Source organism: Ambystoma mexicanum, chromosome 6p (genome assembly GCF_040938575.1).
Source record: "Ambystoma mexicanum isolate Mex_15411 chromosome 6p, UKY_AmexF1_1, whole genome shotgun sequence".
In the NCBI taxonomy this organism is placed as follows: domain Eukaryota; kingdom Metazoa; phylum Chordata; class Amphibia; order Caudata; family Ambystomatidae; genus Ambystoma; species Ambystoma mexicanum.
In genome coordinates, this window is record NC_090935.1 from 472,069,734 (window position 1) to 472,092,264 (window position 22,531).

General features: G+C 44.4%; 1 protein-coding gene across 1 annotated transcript in view; it reads right to left on the bottom strand.

Moving 5' to 3' along the window:
• LOC138511528 (chondroitin sulfate proteoglycan 4-like) overlaps positions 1–22,531 on the bottom strand; it is a 479,770-nt gene that overhangs the window by 213,506 nt on the left and 243,733 nt on the right. The window contains exon 6 of the mRNA XM_069627268.1: positions 7,890–8,088. Coding sequence (XP_069483369.1) covers positions 7,890–8,088 — 199 coding nt within the window. The remainder of the gene's footprint in view (positions 1–7,889; positions 8,089–22,531) is intronic.

Genomic DNA, 22,531 nt, shown 5'->3' on the forward strand with positions numbered 1-22,531 from the left:
CTCAGCAGAATCGACATCACTGCTGACCGACGTGAAATCTGCCTTGCAGATACCAGCAAAACCAAATAGTGTACCCCTTTGGCACCCACCAGCACTTGCCAGCACGCCAAAAAACAGATCTGCATCATTGGCGCGGCGCACACCAGCACCTGCAGTAGCGCCACAGGCTGACTTCAAGCCTGAATCTGAAAGTGCACCGGCACTGTTCACGGATCATACGATACCAGGAGCAAGGCGATACAACCTGTAGCCTCGGAAGACAAAGTGATCCGCAGTCTTTTTTGGTGTTTATGTCAAACCCTGGTTCAGCTCATGGACGGAGAAGGAACCAGGGGTGTAGAGGAGAGAAGCGTGAGAATTGTGCAAATCGGACAATTCAAGACTCGCGGCTCCTCGGTGCGATCATAAAAAGTACGTGTCCTGAACCAGAATGGACAAACTGGGCGCACATGGTACTATGGCAAGTGAGATAATTGATTAACAGTACATGTGTCCGGAACCAGAGCGGACGAGCTTGGCGCACATGATACTGAGGCAATAACTGATCACAAGGTCCTCTGAGCAGTATAAGAAGAGACATGTGATCTCGCCTAAAAACGAATAATCGAATCCAGGCTAAAAAGGACAGGCAAAACTGAATTGTGAGAATTCCATTGAATTTAGGCATCAGAGTAAGCTCGACGAAGAGAGGTATCCACAACAAACTGTGATAAGGAAGAAGAAGGACGACGAGAAACATTCCGGGACCGGTTCCAGCCTCCTCCTGCACTACCACCGCTGAGAATGAGTCAGTTATAAAGACTATAAGTTTAAGAAAAACGCATGGTAAAACAAATTGTATGCTGGCACTAACGATAATAATGTGCTTTATGAGCGTGGTAGCACCAATATCGACAGCCCTAATATTATGGTGGGTAGAAACAATACACCCATTAGAAATGTGTTTACCAATAATTAATATATCCACTACTGAAAGCCCGGTTCAGGTGATCACTTATACCCTACCCCCAATGGAAGAAAAACACAGGGAAGGTTTTGGAAATAACACCTTACTTCTGATAATGAACATGACACATGCAATCCTAAAGAAAACAAACTGTTGGGTATGTGCCCATTTACCACAGCATGCCGGAAAAGGAATAGGGTGGTATGTGCAGCCATTACCATTAAGTTCTGCATGTAGTGCATCTTTAGGTGCAATGTTCTATCGGAAATGGAATGAGAGTAATATGGGTCAATTAGACAGAACCAACATGAATGAGTTTGAGGAGATAATAATGAAGCCTGTGGGTTGTTCCATTTTCCATAAAGCACAAGTAATAGCCCCAGAGCCCACGAGGAAAAGTACATGGAAGATAACACAACAAAATAGACGAGATAGATTATCCCCGCCAGAAAAAACATCTCTAATGACCTTTCGTGTCAGAACAGACGGGGACAAAGATGCAATTCCCCCATCTTACACAGTGAATTATAGCGCAGGGACTGTCCCTTTTTGTCTAAAAAAGAAAGGCTCTTTCAGTCGGAACATATACTGGTTGTATGAATACAGTGGTACTAAAATGGGAAATAGAACCAGTATACGTAGGTGATCCAGTTTATTTTATATGTGGAGAGAAAGCATACCCTTGGTTGCCCAGAAACTAGGGAGGTACATGTTACCTAGGGCTACTGTTCCCAGGAGTATTCCTCTTAGAAACAGCAGCCATGGCCAGATTTTCCAGAACTAGAGTCAAAAGGACTGACAAAGGTATTTTAATAGCAACTGATGTAGCAAAATCATTCATTCCATTCTTAGGACAGATAGTGAACTCCTATAATATAAGGCAACTGTCCAGAATCCTAAAGAATACAATAAACACAACAACAGATATTATTTAACATGACGTTGGAAGAAAGAGGAATAAGGTTAATGACGCTGCAAAATAGAATGGCTCTCGATGTAATCCTGGTTGATCGTGGGGGAATTTGCAAAATAGTGGGATCAGCATGTTGCGTTTATGTCGATGACTTTTCCCCCACGATCTTTGAATCAATAAAGAAAATGCACGTTCTAAGCTCTGAACTCCCCACGGGAGAAGGGAGCTGGGGAATAGGATCTTGGTTTTGGGGAATACTACGATCTTGGGGATGGAAGTTGATCTCAATATGTGTAGTGGTGTTCGGAATATTCCTAACGTGCTGTTGTTGTATACATTGTTTACCCATAGTTTGCGCAGAGGTAACTGAGGGATGTACGGAAGGATGCATGCATATGATAACAAAAAAAAACAACCTCATGATCGAACTAGCCCAGACCCAAATGAGATGAGAGCAGTGAAAGAGTTGATGGCAATAGATATTGATGTAGACAATGATGTCCACTATAGCATGCAAGACTCAGACATAAGTACTTCATATACATCATCACTAGAGGAGGTTTCAATAAGTAGATGAGACGTTTGGCATACGGCCAAAGGAGGGTTTGTCAGTCTAGAAATACAGATACCTCTACTTTGAGACCACAAACGCATTTTGGTGGCCGTGGACCAACCGTCTCATGCACGATATGACAGAATATAGGTTTTCGAGTTTGCCAATGAACGGCCATTTTGGTGTAGCAAGAATCGCCATTTTGTTTTCTAACCATTGCTCATTGCTTTCTGTTCCTATTACTTCGCAGTATATTTTTCGCTTACACTGCTCGACTGTGGAACATTGTTGTCTGTATGTGAAAAGGACAAGACTGCAGGGCCATAAGGATAACAAGAGTTCGCTGAAACACAAACGTAGGCAGCGCCAGGAAGAATGCCCGGCTCCCTCCCGAATGTAGCCTTGAAGCAGAGCTGCAGGGCATTTAATCATTTCACAGCTGCCAGCCAGTCTCGTTATATGGTAGAATATGTTAGAATAATACCGCTAAACGCTTGAATTATGCTGTTCTAACGGCCCCCCTTTGCTGAGCCCGCTAGAGCATGTCGGCTCCCAGGACGCGAATAGCACCTGATAGATAGCAAGGTCCAGAATGCAACTCCCCCCCCGTATGTAGTTCGCTTCCAAGAACAGAAGCGCTGTGTTCTATTCAATAACCGAAAGATGCCTTCGCACTCACAAATTGCAAATTGTTACTAGAATAGATGTTTGAAGGTGTCATAGTGGTCGGAGATGTCCATCATCACACCAAGTTCAAAGAAACCCAATAAGGGGGGGGGGGTGTTAACCATGTCATAGCTGATTGTTTGATATGCATTCTGTATATATGTAACTGATGTACGTAATTCACTCTCTTGCGTCCCTCGAGGTCTAGAGATACATGTCGCGGGGCGTGAGACCGAGTTGGCCAACTGAGACTTTTGCTTTGCAATGAAACCCTAGCTTTGGGAATACAACCTCGTGTCTGGCGTCTTTATCGTGTGTGGTGACCCGCCTTGTTTCCATAGACGTCAGGGTCCTGTAGGCGCCCCTTTCAGTACTACTGTCGCACCATCCATATCTGATCACTCAATTGTTTCCAGCTACCATCTCCTTTTATCACTCTGACCTTTTCTCACCACTTGCTTCACCTATTACTAAAAGGAAATGTAAACGTTCTGCGATTCCCCCTTTCTCTCTGACCTACAGTTCTCACTCTACTCCTTCAGACCCGATACCTCTTCTACCGACACTACCTTCTCCAGCTTCCAATCCCTACTATATGACTTATTATCCTCCCACTTCCCACTGCTTACTTTCACCCCCAAGTCTCACCATCCTCAACCATGGGCCAACCCCATTCGTATGATCTCTCTGCAGAGATATGCATCAGTTGCTGCGCAAATGGAGGCATACTCACTCACAAGACTTGATAGAGCGAAAAGGGAATTCTGCCTTACCTTCATTGCCTCTCACACCAACCATCCTCAATACAATACAGGGCACCCCAAACTCACTGCTCCTAAGTCTATAACTATCAACTCAAGTCTTACAAAAATGACAAAGCTGAATGCTGTGTTGCAAATCTTTTCAAAAGTGGAGACTTTCTCCTGACCTTCCTCACACTCCCTCCTTCTACATTTTACACACCACCTACTCTACCATCATCCTCTGCCTCCATCTCCCACTTTAGTCACACTAATACTGACAGAGTGCCATCTCTACTGATGAAGGCTAACAGTGATTGTGCCCCATCAGGCCCTCTTGCCCCTCAGCTAGTCAAGCCTATTGCCCCTTTAGTGGTCTCTCACCTCGCTGAGCTCTTCAACCTGTCCTTTGACTCCACTTGCTTTCCCTCTGTTTTCCAAACAGCCATTGTCATCCCTCCCCAAAAAAAACAAGGGGCTGACCTGAACCTATCAGCTAATTTTCACCCAGTGTCTCTCCTTCTGCACTACTCTAAAGTGGTTGAAAGGGTTGTGATTCACTGGCTTACCAATTTCTTAGGCATCTACAATCTTTCAGACCCCTTAAGAGCAGGTTTCTGATCCTGTCACTCCACAGAAACTGCTCTCATGAATGTGTCCAAATTCATCACCTCTGCTAAGCACCCCAACCTAATCTCTATCCTAATTCTCCTTGACCTGTCTGCTTCCTTTAACACTGTCGATCACTATGATTTCCTTAACACTCTTTCTGCTTGGAATTGGCGATCAAGCCCTTGCCTGGATTGAACCTTATCTGGTATCTCGCAAAGGTTAAGTCTCCTGGAGCAACAGCAAATCTGAACTCACTACTCTAACTGGTGTTCCACAAGGCTCTGTCTTGGGTCTCCTCCACTTTACACTCTACACCTCTGCTATTGGGGCACTCTCTTTCTTTGGGTTCTCGTACCAACTCTTCATGGACAACACCCATATCTTCTTTTCTTTCCTGAACTCTCCTCTGAGCTCTATCAAAATTTCCAACTGTCACTCTTCCATTAAATATTGGATGGCATTGCACTCTCTGATATTAAATTCTACCAAAACAGAGGTGCTCTTCTTCCCTGCCAAAAGCTCTCTCTCATCTCTTCCTCAGCATATCAAGTTCCCACCTGACACTCTCCCCTACTCTTGTTCAGCTAGAAACCTCAGAATCATCTATGACCCTTCTCAAACCTGCTCTACTTTCACCTCCAAAACTGGAACAGCAGTTCGCCTCAAACTTCTAAACATTAGGAAAATCAGGCACCTCCTTTCTTTCAACCCAGCCAAGCATCTCTTAACCATTCTTGTCTTCTCTAAACTGGACTACTGTGCCAGCATCCTCGTTGGTCTCTCCAACTATGCTTTCTGTCGTCTCGAAAAGATGATTTACTTCGCTACCAGGACTCACTTTGAACTCCCTCACTTCACACCTACTTCCCGTACCATCACCAGGGTGGATGGCTGACGATGCAAAACAGGGACAGATTTAAATGTCTTCTCCTGGTTCACAAATCTATCCACGGTAAGGCACCACTGTATCTATCCTCCTCTATCCAGCCCTACAAGCCTTCTCGTAATCTCTGTTCTGCCTTGTCGACTACCCTTGTGGCTCCTCACCCTCCCTGTGCTACCTCTTGCTTCTGTTCCTTCTCTCTTCTTGCTCCACTTGCATGGAATTATCTTCCCCTGGACAGCCCCGAAACAGTTCACATGCAACACCAAACTAGAAGCCTCAGAGAAACCCTCTTAACATTCCTCTCATCTGCCTGCTAGCTAACATGTTACCCTCACCGCTAACCTTCCTCTGTCCCTGACTTCCTCTGCCTCCACTCTAGCACTTCACCCATCATGGTCACGTCCTGAGCACAGCTGGCCGTACCACCAACCTGCACTTAAAAATGTCCAAGGTCTTTAATCTATGTATATGCACTCATGTATTTTCCTGAGTAACTGCTCCATTTACTCCCCTCCACAAATTGATCAGAATGTCACTCAAACTCAACACATTGTAGGACGCTCACTGTTTCTTGTCAAATCTGATTTAGTTTCTATTGTATCTTCTTTTGTGATCAAAAGAGCATTGTTGCTCTTGTATATACATAAACTAGCAGGTGTACCCGTGCTTCGCATGGTAATTCCTATTTCAGTCCTAGTTTGAATTTTATTTAATGTACTAAACCAATGCTTCTTTTAGACAATATTGCTAGCCTTTCCAGTAGGACCTAGTTTGAACAAAGTGTATCTGTATCCAACTCTGGAGCAAGCCACAAAGCGGACCATGAGAAAAGCATAAATCCCGTAAATCGGTTCCATCTACTTTGAGTTGCAGCGTTGAGATTGCGCAGCAACATTATTTGTCCCCCGATCTACAACTAAGGCAGCAGCAACCTCAACAAAGTGCCATACGTGTAGGGCTGAAGAATGTACGTTTGAAGTGCCGTACCCTTACGTGTACTTCTGAAGAATGTAAGAATCACACTGTTGAGATGACATACTATCATCAACTTCCGTGGGCAATAAAGTTTCTGTGATTTATGCCCCGATGTGACAGACGATGTCATTGCAGACACTACCTAAAGAGACACGCGCCATGTCCTGTGATCCGCATCCCTACAAAAGCACTGTATAGTGTCATCCGCATGACTTAAAAAGAGAGTACCGCTAATATTAGCGAGAATGCTGATAGTGTTGAACGTTTAGGAACAATGAACCTACAACTACCGCAGAACTACAGCGCAAAGCGCCATATGACATGGGTAAGCATTGCAGATTGCTTAAAAAAATCAATTAGAAAAATGTATACTTTATACTTTTTATATTGTCTACACCATGGAACATGCCCACATGCCACATTTCAGGTTTGGAGCATGTTGGGAAGTATGCTGAACATTTCGAAGGGACACACACACACATATCCACACATTTCCCTTTTATATAAAGAGATAAATAATATCAATAATAATAATAGTAACATAATAATACCACAGACCTTTATAGTAGTATCTATTTTTTATACACAGTGTGGAATAGGAGGATACTGATGTGATATGAAAGGTTATTTATAACACGCTTAATAGCCGGAGGTTTCTAAGTGCGGACCCGGGGATCAAACTTGTGTTGCTCCGCATCGTGTGTTTCCAAGGTGAGCGTGTTGCCCCTGAGCTATCCGCCCGAGTCAGCTATCCTCCCCTGCCAGGAAAACATCAGTATATAAGAACAACAACCAATAATGTAGTGTATAGCTTTTTTTTAATAACAATAGGCACACAGAAGAGCCCTTTGCCATGGTGGGTGTAAAATTCCACCAAAGGTGCCAACATGCTATAAAATATTGACAAAAAAACTGTATACAAATCACCAGGGCAAAGGGAGAATAGGACAAGAACACTACCTTCCCAACGAGGAAAAATGTCGAAACGCAATCAGTCCATTAAACCAGGTGGTTAGAACTTTACCTGCTTTTTTCTCTTTCTTTTCCAACTTCGGGACTCTGAACCTTAATGCCACCAATTCACTGCCCATTCAGGCTTCCTGCCCCCCTCCCCCCCCCACACACAAACTATGTCACTGTTTAGTTTGAGAGGGCAGAGTTGGAGGCCAAGAAGAAGATTAGGAGTCCTACTCCCACTCCGCCCCCACCACCCACAGTCCACAGTTACAGGAGATGGGTAAAGTGGCTAACATCTAATGCTCGTTTACAAGTGGAAGTTGCCCTGGAATCTCACAACGCGGCATGTTAATACTGACCTTCCTACTTGTTAAATAAGTGAAAGTGTCAATGCAAGAAAGGCCAGCATTCTGCTGCAAAGCAAATAGAATAGCTAATGGAGCAGGTCGCCCGCGGAGCTTTAATCAATACCAGTAATGCACCTTCAGACGGCACATGTGTTCCATTGACCGCTTACGGGATCCTTTGCTCCACAGGGACAGGCCCACATGATTCCAAGTCGAGTCAATTCCTTCCATCGCAACCTGTAAATAAATGCCAAATCATACAGTGTACCACACTCGTTTCATGCTAGGACTCACCGTTGTGTACAAACAGCAGCTGCCCCTCATTAATATGGGCCTGGGTGAAGTTGAGGATGCCTTTGCTTGGTGCGTCCTTCAGAGCCAGGAGGCCGTTACTAGGTGGGGTAATGGAATACACCAGTTCTGCTGGGGCGGAGTCTCTGTCTTCTGCAGCCAGGTCACCAGGAGTTATTTCAGTAATGGAACCCACCCAAACCTGCAAAAGGCAGAGAAAGAGCAATTCACATTGGTGTGTGATGCATGATGTCTCACATGCATAAACATGTCAATGCACAGTATTGCTTCTGCATATCGGTCTGTGATGCAGGGTGGCTCACATGCACAAGCAACTGGGGTTTTACACTTTGTAATTGGAGGGTGAGTTGGTTCCTGGCTACTTGAATGACTACAGCAACCAGAATTCCTTGAGGCCATCACTGGTAGTAACCATCAACACCTGAACAAACAACTGAACAGACTGCCTCCCTGATGATTGCAAGAGGCAAGAAAGCGCTAGGAGGAGAAGATCAACTGGGCTGTGGAACGGTACACCTAGCTGGGAACCAGAGTGCGCCCCTCACCCCCTTTTCTGTCAAAAGCATTACAGATCGTATGCACATGCATGTCAAAGCAAGGAATTCCTTCTGGATATTGGTCTGTGATGTAGGACTGCTGGCATGTGCAAGCATGTCAAAGCCAGTCATCGCAAATGAAAATGGGGCTGTGAGCCAATGCGACTCACCTGCGTAAGCATGCCAACGCTTGGCATTGCATTTGCTAGTAAAAAGGAAACACTGCCCTCAGTCATTTGCAAGTCAGTGCTAATGACCATAACACAGACATTTATGCCAGAGCGATACCAATACTCTCTGGCAGGTGGTAACCCGAATGCATCCAATAGAGTATAAAATACTGTACCACTTTGAGTAACGCTGTTCTATAAAGAGGAGCTACTTACATTGGGTTACCCATCTTCAGGCATATTTCACTAAATAGCATTCCCCTCAGAGAACAATTAGTGCCCTAACACTATTAAGTGCAGTGATCTTCAACCTGTGGCTGTCCAGGTGTTTTGGACAATAACTCCTCTGATCCCTTACTATTTAAAAAGCTGGCTACGGCTGATGGGAGTTGTAGTCCAAAACCTCTGATTTATCAAATTTTGTAGATCCCGGATTTGTAGGTACTGTGATGACATTACAACACATTTTCTTTTTGTATTGTTAGTGTGTCACATGGCCTAAATAAATAGACCTTAACACAAAACAAAACATATCAATTAATTCCTAAAAATAATACTCCTTTCATCATTACATGGGTCAATCATAAACAGACAACATTACATTTCATACTCCAGAATTCCAACCTCGTTAAAACAGTTAATAAAATAAAATTCAATAAAAACTCCACTTTAACAGATCGTGCTATAAAGCAAATAAAATGTATCTAGAACAATGATCCAAATAAAGTCGCTCCCATGGGAACTCCCAAAGGTCTAATCTAATCCCTTCAATAAATTGCCAAAGACTTTATTTCTCAGGTTAACTAGTTCTGGGCACTCAAACGATACATGCATTAAGGATTGCAAATCCTAACAACAGTGGCGACAAGTAGAGCCTCTCAAATCTTTGTCTTTCCATAAAATGCTATTTCCTATGGTCTGCAAGAGATTTGAGCAAAAGCGCAATATTATGCTTGCAAATTTCCAAGATAGATACAATTGCAAATACGGAACACAGCAACCCAATTTCCGATGGCTCATACTTAGATCTTCATATCTCCTGTAACTGTTTTTCACATGTATTAGCCCAATCGTACTACCGCTAGTTTTTCTTCAACAGCAAAATATTAGTTACAGCTTCTTCCAAACTGCATGAGACATTACTTTGTTGGATTTGACAAGATTGGATGAGAGGATTCTCAACTATTGCCTTATCTTTATCAATTTGTTCAAAAATTGAGTTTGAAGGCGGATATTAAAACCACAGTTTCAAACACAGTTGAATCTTCTTCCACAGCACCATTGTGTTTAGAGGAATAAGGCCCAAATCGAATTGGATAATTGTCATTGGTACCGCTTTCGAAAGACCCAGAGTAGCTTTCTACAACAGACCTTCGATGTAATCGAAGTTATAGTCAATTATCTGATGGTGCACTTACAGACCATAATATAGGGCAGGTATCACCTTGGATTAAAAAAATGTCATCACTGGTTTAAGGTAACATTTACCAAATCAGTGATGTAAAGCTTTCATTTGACACAGCATATGTTTTGATTTTATAATGATATGCTCAATCAAATGCAACTTTGCTTTCTTTCCAGATATATTAATGCCCAAATATGTTATGTTCTGAACCTCATCAATTCTCTGGGAATTAAACTTCCAACAAGTGCTGGCTTTGCTACGTCTGGCCTTGAACACCAATTTTTTCGATCTCTTGGGTTTAATTGTCTTGACATTTGTAACTGCATAATGCCCAAAAGCCTCTAAGAGGCAAAGAATACCAATCTTACAACAATCCAAAAGCAGAATATCATTCGCGTAGGTGAGCCAGAACAATTGAATCCAAACACAGAAGGGGAGACAAATACAGTTCTTCAAGTTCTTCTCCACTATCAGACAAGTAGATATTGAACAATAATGGTGCCAGGATGCAGCCCTGGCGCAACCCGTTAGAAGATCAAATGGATTTAGTTGTGTTAGCTTGCTGGCTTAGTCTCACTCTTAAAGTTGTGTCTGAATACAAATGAACCAATATTGACAGCAAATTATTGGGTTTGCCCCATTTTTTAATTTAGACCACAACAGATTTCTCTCTATTTTATGAAAAGCCATTGTTAGATCAATGGACACCGCGTAGATCTCAGAAGCATGCTTTTGACAAGTAATCTGCTGTAAATGATCTATGCTGAGGCCCTCTCTGTGGGTCCCCACCCCTTTTTCTGAACTCACTTTGGTTTGATTTAAGCACACCCACACCGAAAGCCCAAGACGACATCTCAGCTACCTCAAGAGATGCAAATATTTTAGAATCTGTGTGTAAGAAAGCTATTGGTCTATAATAAAGAGGATTGCGTTTGTCTCCTTTTTAAAAGATGGGTACTATAATGGCTGTATGCCAAGAGTCCGTCTGGACATTTTTGGTGATACAAAACCGACTTGAACACCCTATGTAGTACAGAGTGTTAGAAATATGTATTAAAATTATAGGCTTTGGAAGATGTTTAACATAGGTTCTCTAAACAGATAGCTCCGAACATGTTCTTTCTAATGAAGCCCTTAGCCTGCATAAACACGCAATGTCCTTATTAGGATTAAGCTGTTCACAAGTGCTCTCGAAGCAAGGCCCAGTGTGTTATATTTGCCAAGGGGCAGCTGCGTGAAGTAAGCTGAAACCCTGGCTGGAGTTCAATTTTAGCCCTGAGTCAATGTCCTGTTGTAAACTATATGGGTTGTAAATGTACAAACAAGTGCTTCTTGTCAATGGAAAGACAGAGAGAGTAGGAGATTCAGATGGTCATTTGTAAACCATGCAGGCACGCTCATAGCAGAATAAACCTCACTCAAACTTTGAACAACCTCATGTGCTGGTGTATGATTTATTTTAAGTTACTTGTGAACTCAGGTGGGTATGCTGAAAAGTAATTTCCCACAGGAGGCCCAGAAGGATCAGTATTTAAAATTCCATTGAAGAAAGCGTTTGGTCCCAGGGCTCTTGATTGGATGATCCGCCTAGTGGGCATTTCAATGTCCATACAGTCAAAGTCAGAATCCCAGGAACCACACGCACTTAGACGCAAGAAGGGTTCAGACTTCGAATGATATAACTCAGAGAAAGGAGTCACCCAAAAGTCCTCTGCAATAGGATGTTCCTGCAATTCCGTTTGGGGTTTCTCTTGCTCGTTTATTAAATTCCAGAAACTCTTATAAGATTCCTGCAATATACTAAAGAAAATACTTTCCCCAGCTCTTTGATGCCTCATGAGTCACAGTCTTTTTAATTTGTTCTTGTACTTCATCTGTTCCTTTCTTATACAGATAATGTAGCCAGGGTCCTTCAAATTAGTGTTTTTGAGCTTTCGGATGTTCCTTTGCAGCTCTCTCTTAATCTCCTGAATCTTGGGCAGGTACTTACTCCACCTGGGAGTTGCACTAATCCTAAAGAGTTGAAAAAATTGTATTTTGCAGTGTTTCAGAGAATAAGACAAACAACAGTAACATTTCTCTTCGTGCTCTAGACCATGCCTACCCTAGGCATTCATAAACCTACTCAGAGGTCTATCATTCCATATTAACCTATTTTTCGTATTGTTCACTTTCAAACCAGGAACCATGCATAATGGATCTACACAGTAGGGAAACACAGTTCCCCAATAGTACGGAATGGTCACTGGGTTTATTTATTTTTATTTATTTATTGAATATTTATAAGGCACCTATACAACAAATAGTGTTTCCAGGAACCACAAGACAAACGTGGGGAGGGAGCAGGGGAGTAAATAAGCAGTAACAATAACAATAGATAAAGCAGTTCTACTAGACCTTGTGACATTCGGAACATGCAAGTGCAGTGACAAGAGGTGCAGGAGAGAGGGAAGGGAGGAGGGTGGGGGGAATCCGGGTGAAGAGGAAGTGCCAAGCATTGTCCCGACTCCAGCCACCCCCTTGGTGGTGCCCGGTACTTTCACGCCAAAAAATGCGACATATGATGAACAAATAAACCAGCAGAGAGCAGCACTTGGGCTTTGCCCAGTACCTATCAGAGTAACAGAACCTATTGAAGTACGGACACCTAAGAAAACCTGGACAGTAAGGTACCCATTGAGAAAACCCTATTTACAGGCAAGACAAAATGACGTTTGTCAGAATGGAATACCTGCAGAAGCCAAGAAGATAATAAAGGAAGACGAATGATGACATCATAGGAAATTGGACTGACGCACATATAGAAGATATAATGACCTAAGAATGTATGCACGATGCAAATATTCAGTTAGTTTAAACGTGTACAGATGCAAGAAACTGCAAGAAGCAAAGAAATTGTTAAGCTTGCCTATGCTCAGTAGTAAATAGATTGCGGCAAGCGCCAACATGTACAAATATATATCTCAAAAGCACTTTATAGATGAGCGTAAATCCACTACGCACATAAGCAGAATCAAACAAAGGTTACTAAAGGTCTCAAGAGGAGAGTGTTGCAGCAAACAATTCAAGAATTAAGATGGAAAGAAACCCAGCTAGGAAGGACCATGCCAAGAAGCCAAGGTCGTATCTGGCTGGAAAAGGCCGACAGTGGATACAATTAAGGAGAATAGAACAGAGTATCCTGTTCAGAAAGGTCAAGATAGGTCACAGATGGTAGAAGACTGGCAGAATTAAATAATCAAATACATGAAAATACATGAAGAGGCCAATTTCACTGTGATCCCTGCCATACCCATACTCCTTAAACTTTATCAGACAGAGAAGCAGACTCAAGGCCAAACTACAAAACAGTAATTGGCACATGACCACTGAGGTGATGATTGATTGCAACATAATTGAAGGGAAGCTGGCGTGCAGACAAACTCCCTGCACCTGGCTGGTTGTTCTGCATGCCGCTAGACGTAAGTGGAAAAGCATGAGTGGGGTTGATGCCAACCCAATCATAGTGGACCGTGTAATCTAGGGTCCTATAGTGAGTAGAACCAATGGGACGTCGACTTTTAGTGATGTTCATAGTGGCCATTTTGAAGGAAGGAGCTTAGTTGCCCCACCTGACATTGATCATCCAATCCCCTGTCCCCGTTACCACATACAGTTATAGTACCTATGTTAAAATTACCTTTCTATAACCAATCACGTTGCATGTTGGGTTTTTAAGATTGCGGATCAGTGATGACGGGTTTTTGATATAAATACTGTGTTTTTTCTGAAATTAAGTGGAGTTAAAACAAGAAGGAAGATCGAGCGGTTGCTGATGTTCATTGTACTCCCCGTTTTTTGTACTCGTCATTAAACGGACTCCCTTTGCCAAACTACTGAGTTGTCATAGTTATTTGATGCAAGAGTACGAATCTGCATCTCCATCTATCTCGAGGGTGCGGCTACTCATCTAAAGGCTTGATGGCTGTGATGATGAAGGCAGACAATGGTGTGCAGTAATCGCCATTGGAGAAGGTCAGACCTTTAAAAAAGAAGTCTGTTATTTTTCGCTTCATCAACATAGAAAATAATGACCCATGATTTGGCGGACCCTTATATGCGGCGGTAATAGCATTACCGCCGCATTTAAGGGTTACCACCAAACTCGTGATGAGGCAGTCTGTCTAGATTTTGTTGAGAATATTGCATAGTCTGAACCCCGTAGTACAACGAATATTAACCATGAGGATGCAGAAGCACTGCAAGTGACAGCATCTGATCTGGCTTCTCCGCTCCCTAACCTTATTCTTCCCGCTATGATTGTAAAGCACTTTGTTACTTCTCAAATCTAGGTCTGTGCTCAATAAATACCCTAACAATAATAATAATAATGATACATTCTCAGCATCACGACCCCCAGATTCATCATCACTAGAAGGGAAAGGAGCTATGATGAAGTTGTTCACATTGAGAACAGGGCAGGCAGTTGCAGTGTCATTAAAATAATGAAATGCATTCTTTGGCAGGGTTTTAAGAAGTTGCACAACTGCCACTTGAAGTCAAGATAATACATTGTTTTGGTAAAGTTGGCAACACTTGACCAGAATTGAAGCTTGCAAGTGGCAGTCAGATGTTAAGTAGCCATTTCCTTGATGAAACACTGGCCTCAGGAGCCAACGTGCATTAAGGAAGGAACCCCCATCAGGAATGTGTTCCTGACAAAACCCACACGTGGAATGCTGTTCTGGAAGAAAGATCTTAGGTTAAGGAAAAAATAAACATCTGAAGGACAATTTTTGAGTCAATTTTTGAGTCAGGTCAAAACAATGACACTACATGTGAAGCGAGGAATCCAGAATGAATCCCAAGGCTTGCATGAGTCCCCCAATGCTGGAGAGATCTGAAGGAAAAGAGGGAAAATTATCTGAGTGTATAGGGATCTTTTAACGTTAACTTTATTTCAGCTGAGCGCCATAAAAGTTGCACAACAAAATTTATACATCATGAAACAGAACTCAAAACAGACATTAATTACTGGGAGTTTCCACTTCCGGTCCATAACCCCTCGGATCTTGGCCCTAGTTCAGCTACATTGGCTCCGGTAAGCATGAATGGCTTGGGACCAGCTCCCCGTATGGGTAGGATTCTCATAAGCTCGGTGGAAGGTGCTAATGACGAAAAAGGTGCTGCGCTTTGGGCCCCGCCGGATATTAATTCCCAAAAAGCCACTAGCCAAGTTAGTGTCCCTTAATCCTATGCGGATAGAGTCATAAGGGGTTCCAACAATGTTTAGCCATCTTTTGCACCAAAGAATGTCCTTGCTGATCGATGACCGGCACCCATGCACTGTCCACAACCAGTGGATGCACTTGTTTGTGATAGAGGCTCTTGATTCGGCATTGGTGACACTGCGTTTGAGGACCCTGTGCATGTACACCTCCCCTGGTCTTCGTGGCCTCCATGGACTTCTGTGCATCCGGGTCTTGGTACTGGGGGATTTGTGGATTCGGGGCCTGTGAGTTTGGCGCCTTGCAGCTAGGGAGGACAGTTTTCTTTCTATTAACAAATTCACATACTCCACTCAGGCCTTACCCCCTCGCAGGACATTCATGCCCTCATTGGTAGGAGCTTCAGGATCCCCCACAAAGAGATTTTGGAGGGGTCTATCTGGTGATCGGGGCGTTGGGCTAATGCCAAAGTCGGATTGAACCCCAGGGTCTTTAGCCAACAGTACACAAGTGGGTGCCATGGGGCCGCTTAGGGCGGGCTGGATCACATCCATGAGGGGGGTAGTACAAGATTTCCTTGCACCTGGTTCGAGCCCCTTAGTGTCGAGCTGGTTGCTTAACCTGTGGGCCCCTGGGTTACCTCTTCCAATGTCTCTGGCCTTGTCGAAGACCAGCAATAAGAGTTTCTTAAGGGCCACCAATTATAAAAGGACCCGGGAACAATGACAGCCATGTTGTATATGCTCCTGGTCGAGGATTGGGATGGGGGTGAGAGGTGTTGCAAGTGAAGGTATAGCAAGGGGGTTACTTCCCAGAAAGTGACAATTTTCAGTCTGCAGACCTCCCAACTCGAGTAAATTGCAGACATTGGGCCTCATTACAAGCATGGCGGTCCGGGAACTACGGTAACGGTAAGCATGCCGGTATGGTAGTCCCCGGACCGCCATACTACGAGCTGTGCTCGTGGGCACCTGTCAGCCCGGCAGGTCTGACCTGGCGGGCAGAGCGGCACCACGAGCACAGCACGTCAGATGCACCGGCACCATTCTGAATGGTCCGCATTCCTATTGAGCCCTACGGGGCCGAATGGGGATAGGGAGTCCCTTATTGCCGGCAGCCACGAATGGGCAATTACCGGGTCCGACAAACTCAGCATGACCCGGTTCTTGCCCATTCGTGGGTGCCGGTAAAAATGCAACTCTGAGTTGTAATGAGGCCCATTTATTCATGGTGGTGCTTGGGGGTTACTGTTAGGAGCGGAGTCCCCATTTCTGTGGCTTCTCAAGTTAGGTATTCCTTTTGCTAAGCAGTCTGCCTTTGGTAGCTACATGATGAAATTAGCCAGTGCCACAGGTTTTGGAAATACAAAAGGAGGGGGACAATTGTCCTTCACCTGGCGTTTATCCTCTGGGGCCCGAGGGTAGCTCATCAGGGGCCATGGCTTAGGATCAAGGCTTATAGGTAAAATAGCAAGGGGTGCATGGACAACCATAGGAGTTGAAATTAGGTCACATAACCCCAGAGGGACCTTATCCGGTGTGACCCCCTCCTGCTCTGCGAAGTCAAAGGAAGTGCGACGCTTGTGGCTGAGCTTTCTTCTGGGGGACCATACCCTGCACTTAATAGTGCTCTTGTCAAAATGTTCCCCTTGCAATGGCGTTCCTGGTTAGCCGCTGCCTTTTCCCACATGGCTGATCCCAGGAATTCATGGATTTCTTTCATCAGATTATAGGCTTCTCCTGCTATCATCAGGGGGCTCTGGCATCTGGGTTTGTTGCCACCTGGGACACTGTCTGGGTAAGGCTGATCCACTAGCATCCGTTTTACAGATAAACATTTCCTCCCTGGTGAATGAGGGAGATTTTGAGGGTGGAGAGAGTTGGGGCAGGAGTGAGATGATGGAGGCCACGACATCTGTGGCAACTGCTATCATTGCCATGCCAGTACTAGTCAGTCACAGGTTAAATGGAATAGCAAAAGGGCAGGTCGGAGATCAGTGATCAAATATTCAATGTTCAGCATTTGGCATGGAGTAATGATGAGTAATGGCACTTTCGAGAGATTTTCCACGCTCTCCGCCCCCTCTTTTACACTCCTCACCTGTGCTCAGTGTCTTGACTTGGGGCAACTGTCCTGCACTCGTTGAGTGTCCGGGTTTGACCACCAGCAGTCGCTTAACACCCCCAGCGGAATGTTTTGTTTGTTTGTTTTGTTTCTTTATTTACAGGGTGCCAGAGAACCCTTGGGTAGCTGGGCGCACAGAATAACAAGAATGCTTAGAACTTGGTTACAGGTTGCAGCTATACAGATAACAAAATTTGCATACAGTAATTACATCATATACATTCTTTACATGTAAGGGTAGAAAGGTAGCATCTTATATACAGTAAATACATTATGTACATTTTACATGTAAGAGTGGAGGGGTACGTATGTCATCAGATAACAATGCAAAGGGTCATCAGTTTCAAAGGTCATTGCGTCGAAGCTGGGTGCGGGTATGCTGCCTGAAGCTGTTGTAGGGCTGATCCCTTCTTAGTTCAACTAGTAGGGCGTTTCAGTACTGAGCTGCTTGCACAGGGAAGCTCTTGCCTCCTGTTTTTGTTAGTCGGAATCTAGGGGTTTGGAGGCAGAAAGAGTTGGCTGTTCTGGTTGGTCGTGCAGCAGTTTTTCTTATTATTCTCTCCCTAAGGTATGGGGGGCTGAATTGTTCAGACATTTGATTGTTAGTATGACAATTTTGAAGGTGATCCTATCACTGATTTTTAGCCAGTTGTAGTTTCTCCGCACATTCGAAATGTGCTCTCTGGCTGGGAGGTTCAGGGCCGTTCTGAGCTCATTATTTTGTAGAGTTTAAAGTTCATTGATGATGTATTTATTTGCGCCTGCATAAAGTGCATTGCAGTAGTCCAGTTTTGAGAGAATTAGTGCATTGGCTAGGATAATGCTGCTAGCGGGTGAGAGGAAGGGTCTACATGCTTTAATATGTTTGCCGTTATAAGCGGTGGATGAGGCCAGGGAGTTCACTTGTTTCCTTAGGGACAAAGTGGAATCCAAATAGAAACCAAGGGTTTTCACCTCTTCGGTGACAGGGATTATGTTGCTGTCCATATTGAAGGAGCTGGAGTCGAGTTTTTTATGTTTGTTGGGTGAGCCTAGAATAAGGATCTCAGTTTTTTCGTCATTCATGCAGAGGCCATGGGTTGCCATCCATGCCTGAATGAGGGTGTAGATTTTTTTTACTAAAGCTGTATCCGCAGTGAAATTGCCCGAAAGGGGGATGAGGATCTGGGTGTCGTCTGCATAATTTGTGTAGGTGACACCCAGTCTGTCCAATTTGTCGAATAGAGGTTTAGTAAAGATATTGTACATCGTTGGCGAGACACAGGAGCCCTGTGGGACTCCACATTTTGTCTGAATAGGGTCTGCAGAGTTTAAGGTGGAGAAAACTTGCATGCTTCTGTTGTCGAGAAAGGATTGGACCCAGGCTATAGCTTCACTTGAGAAGTGGGCGGCTGACGCTAGGTGTTTGCAGAGTACTGCGTGGTCCACTAGGTCAAAACCCGCCGACAGATCAAGGAAGAGTAGCATAGCTGGGTTTCCTTTATCGTTGAGCTCGTCGATTTGGGCTTTCAGATCTATAAGAGCGGTCTCAGTGCCGTGCTGCGGTCTGAAGCCCGATTGACGAGTGCCGAGGAGTTGGTTAGTCTCCAGGTATTTTTGGATTTGGAGATAGGCAACTCTGTCAATTATCTTTAGGAGGAAAGGGACAGTGGTGATGGGCCTATAGTTGGTGGAGATGGAGGGGTCTAAAGTTTGTTTTTTAAGCAGGGGGAGAATCCAGGACTCTTAAGCTACTTGGGACAGTGCTTTATGAGAAGGATGCTTTGATGAGTTTAGTGACGAAGGGGGCTAGGTCTCTGGCAGCATCCTTGATTATCTGGGCCAGGCAGTGATCGCCTTTGCAATTGGATGGTTTTAGTGAGGCAATGATTTTTTCACTTTCATGAGTGGGAACTTTAGAGAATTTGAAGGGTGTTAGGCTAGGTTTGAGCGTGGGCATGCTGGGAATTTCTCTAAGAGAGAGTGAGGCTTGTTTTATAGCAATTTTTGATTGTAGTGTTTTTACTTTATTTGCGAGGGCATTTTGGATATTAGTACACCATTGCTGGTCTTTGGGTACTTTATCGGGTGGTGGTATGGGAGATTCGATTTCTCGCAAGATTGCAAATAGTTCCTTTGTATTGGAACATGCTTTGGAGATTCGGTCATTATAGACTTCTTTTTTTAGATTGGATGATACCTTTCTTGTAGTTCGTAGCGCACAGTTTGAGTTTAAGTATATTTTCAGCTGTAGGAGTGTTGCCATAATGTTTCAAGCTTCCTTTTTTCCCAGTCTCAATTCTTTTAGATGCGGGGGGGGTGAACCAAGTATTAAGGTGGGATTGTTGTTTACTTTTACAGTTTTTCACTGGGGCAACGGTGTCCATGGCTATGGCCATGGTGTCGTTGTATATTTTTACCATGGTGTCTGGGTCAGAATCAAATGGCAAGGCGTTGATAGTTGGGAGGAACAGGGGTAGGATATTGTCTGGTGTGATGTTTTTTCTGGATCTAGTAGGAACAGATGGTGCCATTGTTTTTTTCAATTCTGGACATCTTGTTAAGTGTTAAGTAGAAATTGATGAGGAAGTGGTCAGTCCAAGGCTGGGGTGTAATTTTGGTGATAGTAGTGGGGCAGTTGGAGGTGGCTACTCAGTCTAGTATTCTCCCCTTGTCGTGGGTGGGGTGATAACTTTTTGGGTGAGGCAATGCCCTTCAAGCATGGTATCAATAGTTTGCGATTGTCATTAGGGTCGTTAAGACCTAGGTTAAGGTCGCCAAGGATCATTGTCTGGGATGATTTTTTTGTGTTGCCTGCTAAGTGGCTGGATAATTCCTCTTTGAATAGGCGCAAGGGCCCTGGTGGCCTGTAGATGAGATAGGGTTTGGCATGGGGATATCGGTAATTTAGCGACCAGGGATTCGCAGGATTTTAAAGGTGGGCAGTGTTGTTGACCTTACATTCAGGTTGGATTTGGCGATGATGGCTAAGCCACCACCTCTGGCATTAGGGCGGTCTAGTCTTAGTAGTTGGTACTCTTTGGGTATAGCTAGGGAGAGGGCTGGACCTGCTGCATCATGTAGCCAGGTTTCTGTGACTGCTAGGAGGTCAAGGTTATCTAGGGTAGGGAGGTCGGCTATTTCAGTGGCGTGGGCCACGACTGATCTAGCATTGATCAGTGCTCCTGTTTTGGAAGTTGTTTTAGGTAGATAGTTTGTGTTAGAAGTAACCGGGATAGGTTCTTTCATTGAGGTGCTAGCAGGTAATTGTGGGTTAGATTGAGTTGAGCTCCTAGTCTGGTTTTTGCAGATGGTGCGGCGGTTCAAATAGGCATTGCTAGGTAACTGCGGTTCGTAGAGGGTGGAAAGTCTAGCGTGAAGCCTAGAGTTTCTGTGGAGAGTGGGGCAGGGTGCATGTTTAAATTGGTCCATAGTTGCCAGTATAAAGTGTAATACCAGCAATGGGACGTATGTTAACAGAGTCATGCTAAAATGCACTCTGCTAGCGTAGGGGATATTGTACTATATAAGTGTTGTATAGATAGGTGGGCTAAGAGCACAGGATCCCAAGGCTGGCACAGTAGGCGGTCACTCGATTAAGGCACAGTGGACTAGGATATGGAAACGATTATTCAGAGGTTCTAACTTCGCTACTAAGGGTAGGCAATAGTCAGAATTGTGTTGCTGTAGTCACAGATCATAGTGGGCAGTACAATATGCTAAACACGCATCCATTCACAATGGTAAGTATGTGCAGAGCAAGGTAAAATGTAGGCATTGTAGTACATGATTTTAAGGTGTCAGATATACAGGCATATTGGGTACATTTAATACATGCAGCATAGTTATACTAGGACAATATAACATGGACTAAGGCGTGGGTGACTGATATAGAATACAATGTGTGCTGAGACACCAGAGGTGCCGGATATGCTAGAACAAGCCACAATGGGCACAATGCAGTGTGCTAGAGGTTAATTACAGCGGGTGGTGCATTATGCTGGAATATGGACTCGTTGACGAAAACATTGGGTGCATGATATGATTGGTCACAAACCGCATTGTGCCGTGCAATAAGCAGAGCACGGCGCGAGATCACAGTAAGTTAGCAGCAGCGGGTATGTGCTGGGCGGGGGCCTAAGATCTCGGTAGGTAGTGCGGAGATCAAGGTGGGTTGGTAATGAACGTGCGGCAACTGTGTGGCTGGGCAAGGTGGTTGCTCACACAAGGCGAGGTATTCCGAGGCAGCAAGGGTTGACAGAGGCGTCGCGCCATGGGAGGGGGGTGATAACTAGCAGAGAAAGTATGGCATAGCTGACTGTTGCGCAGTGCAATGTGGCAGTAGTATAACATGTGCCATGCACGGCATTAGGCAGGTGCAGACGTTTACAGGATACAAGGTCAGGCGTGATAGTTCTTACCAGGTTGCAGTGTTCATTGGTTGTGGAAGCAGATTGGCGTGGAAAGGGGGAGCAGAGTTTTTTGCCCTGGCCTCTGTATGTATATATAACACCCTGCGCCCTTTACCCCACGAGCTTCAGCCCAGGCGGGTCCTGCTGCTGGCTTTGTTCGGTGAAGGGGGCATGGCCTAGTGCTCCAGCGCTGTGGATGGTGTCCCTCTTGGGACAAACAAGCTCCACAGTGGAGCATAAGACCCTTATCCCTTTTCCCCCTGCAGGCTTCAGCCCTGATGGGTCCTGCTGCTGGCTTTGTTGGTGAAGGGGGGCATATCGTAGTGCACCAGCGCTGTGGATGGTGTCCCCCCCTGGGACAAACAAGCTCCCCAGCGGAGCGGAACACCCTGCACCGTTTACCCCGCGGCCTTCTAGGGAGCTGTTGTTAGATTCCACTGAAGAAACAATTGTCACTGACGATCTGCATATGTACATGCAGTCAATACAGACAAGTCCTGGCAACTTTCCATAGTTATTTCTTTTAACCTGGCTCCAATCTGCCTTATAACCAGTAACTTCATGGGGGGTGGAAATGCAGTACCCAAATCCGGTGTCCAAGAACTTGGTGGCAAATTAAATTATTTAAAAAGGAAGATGATAAATATGTTAGACTTCAGAGATCATCGCAGATGGAATACTTTGCCACATTTCAATTCTACGATGGAGAAGGCTGAATATCTGAAGAAGCGCTAACTATCACGTCATCCAGAGATGATGCCATTGAAAGTTTCTGCACATCTTTCTAACTA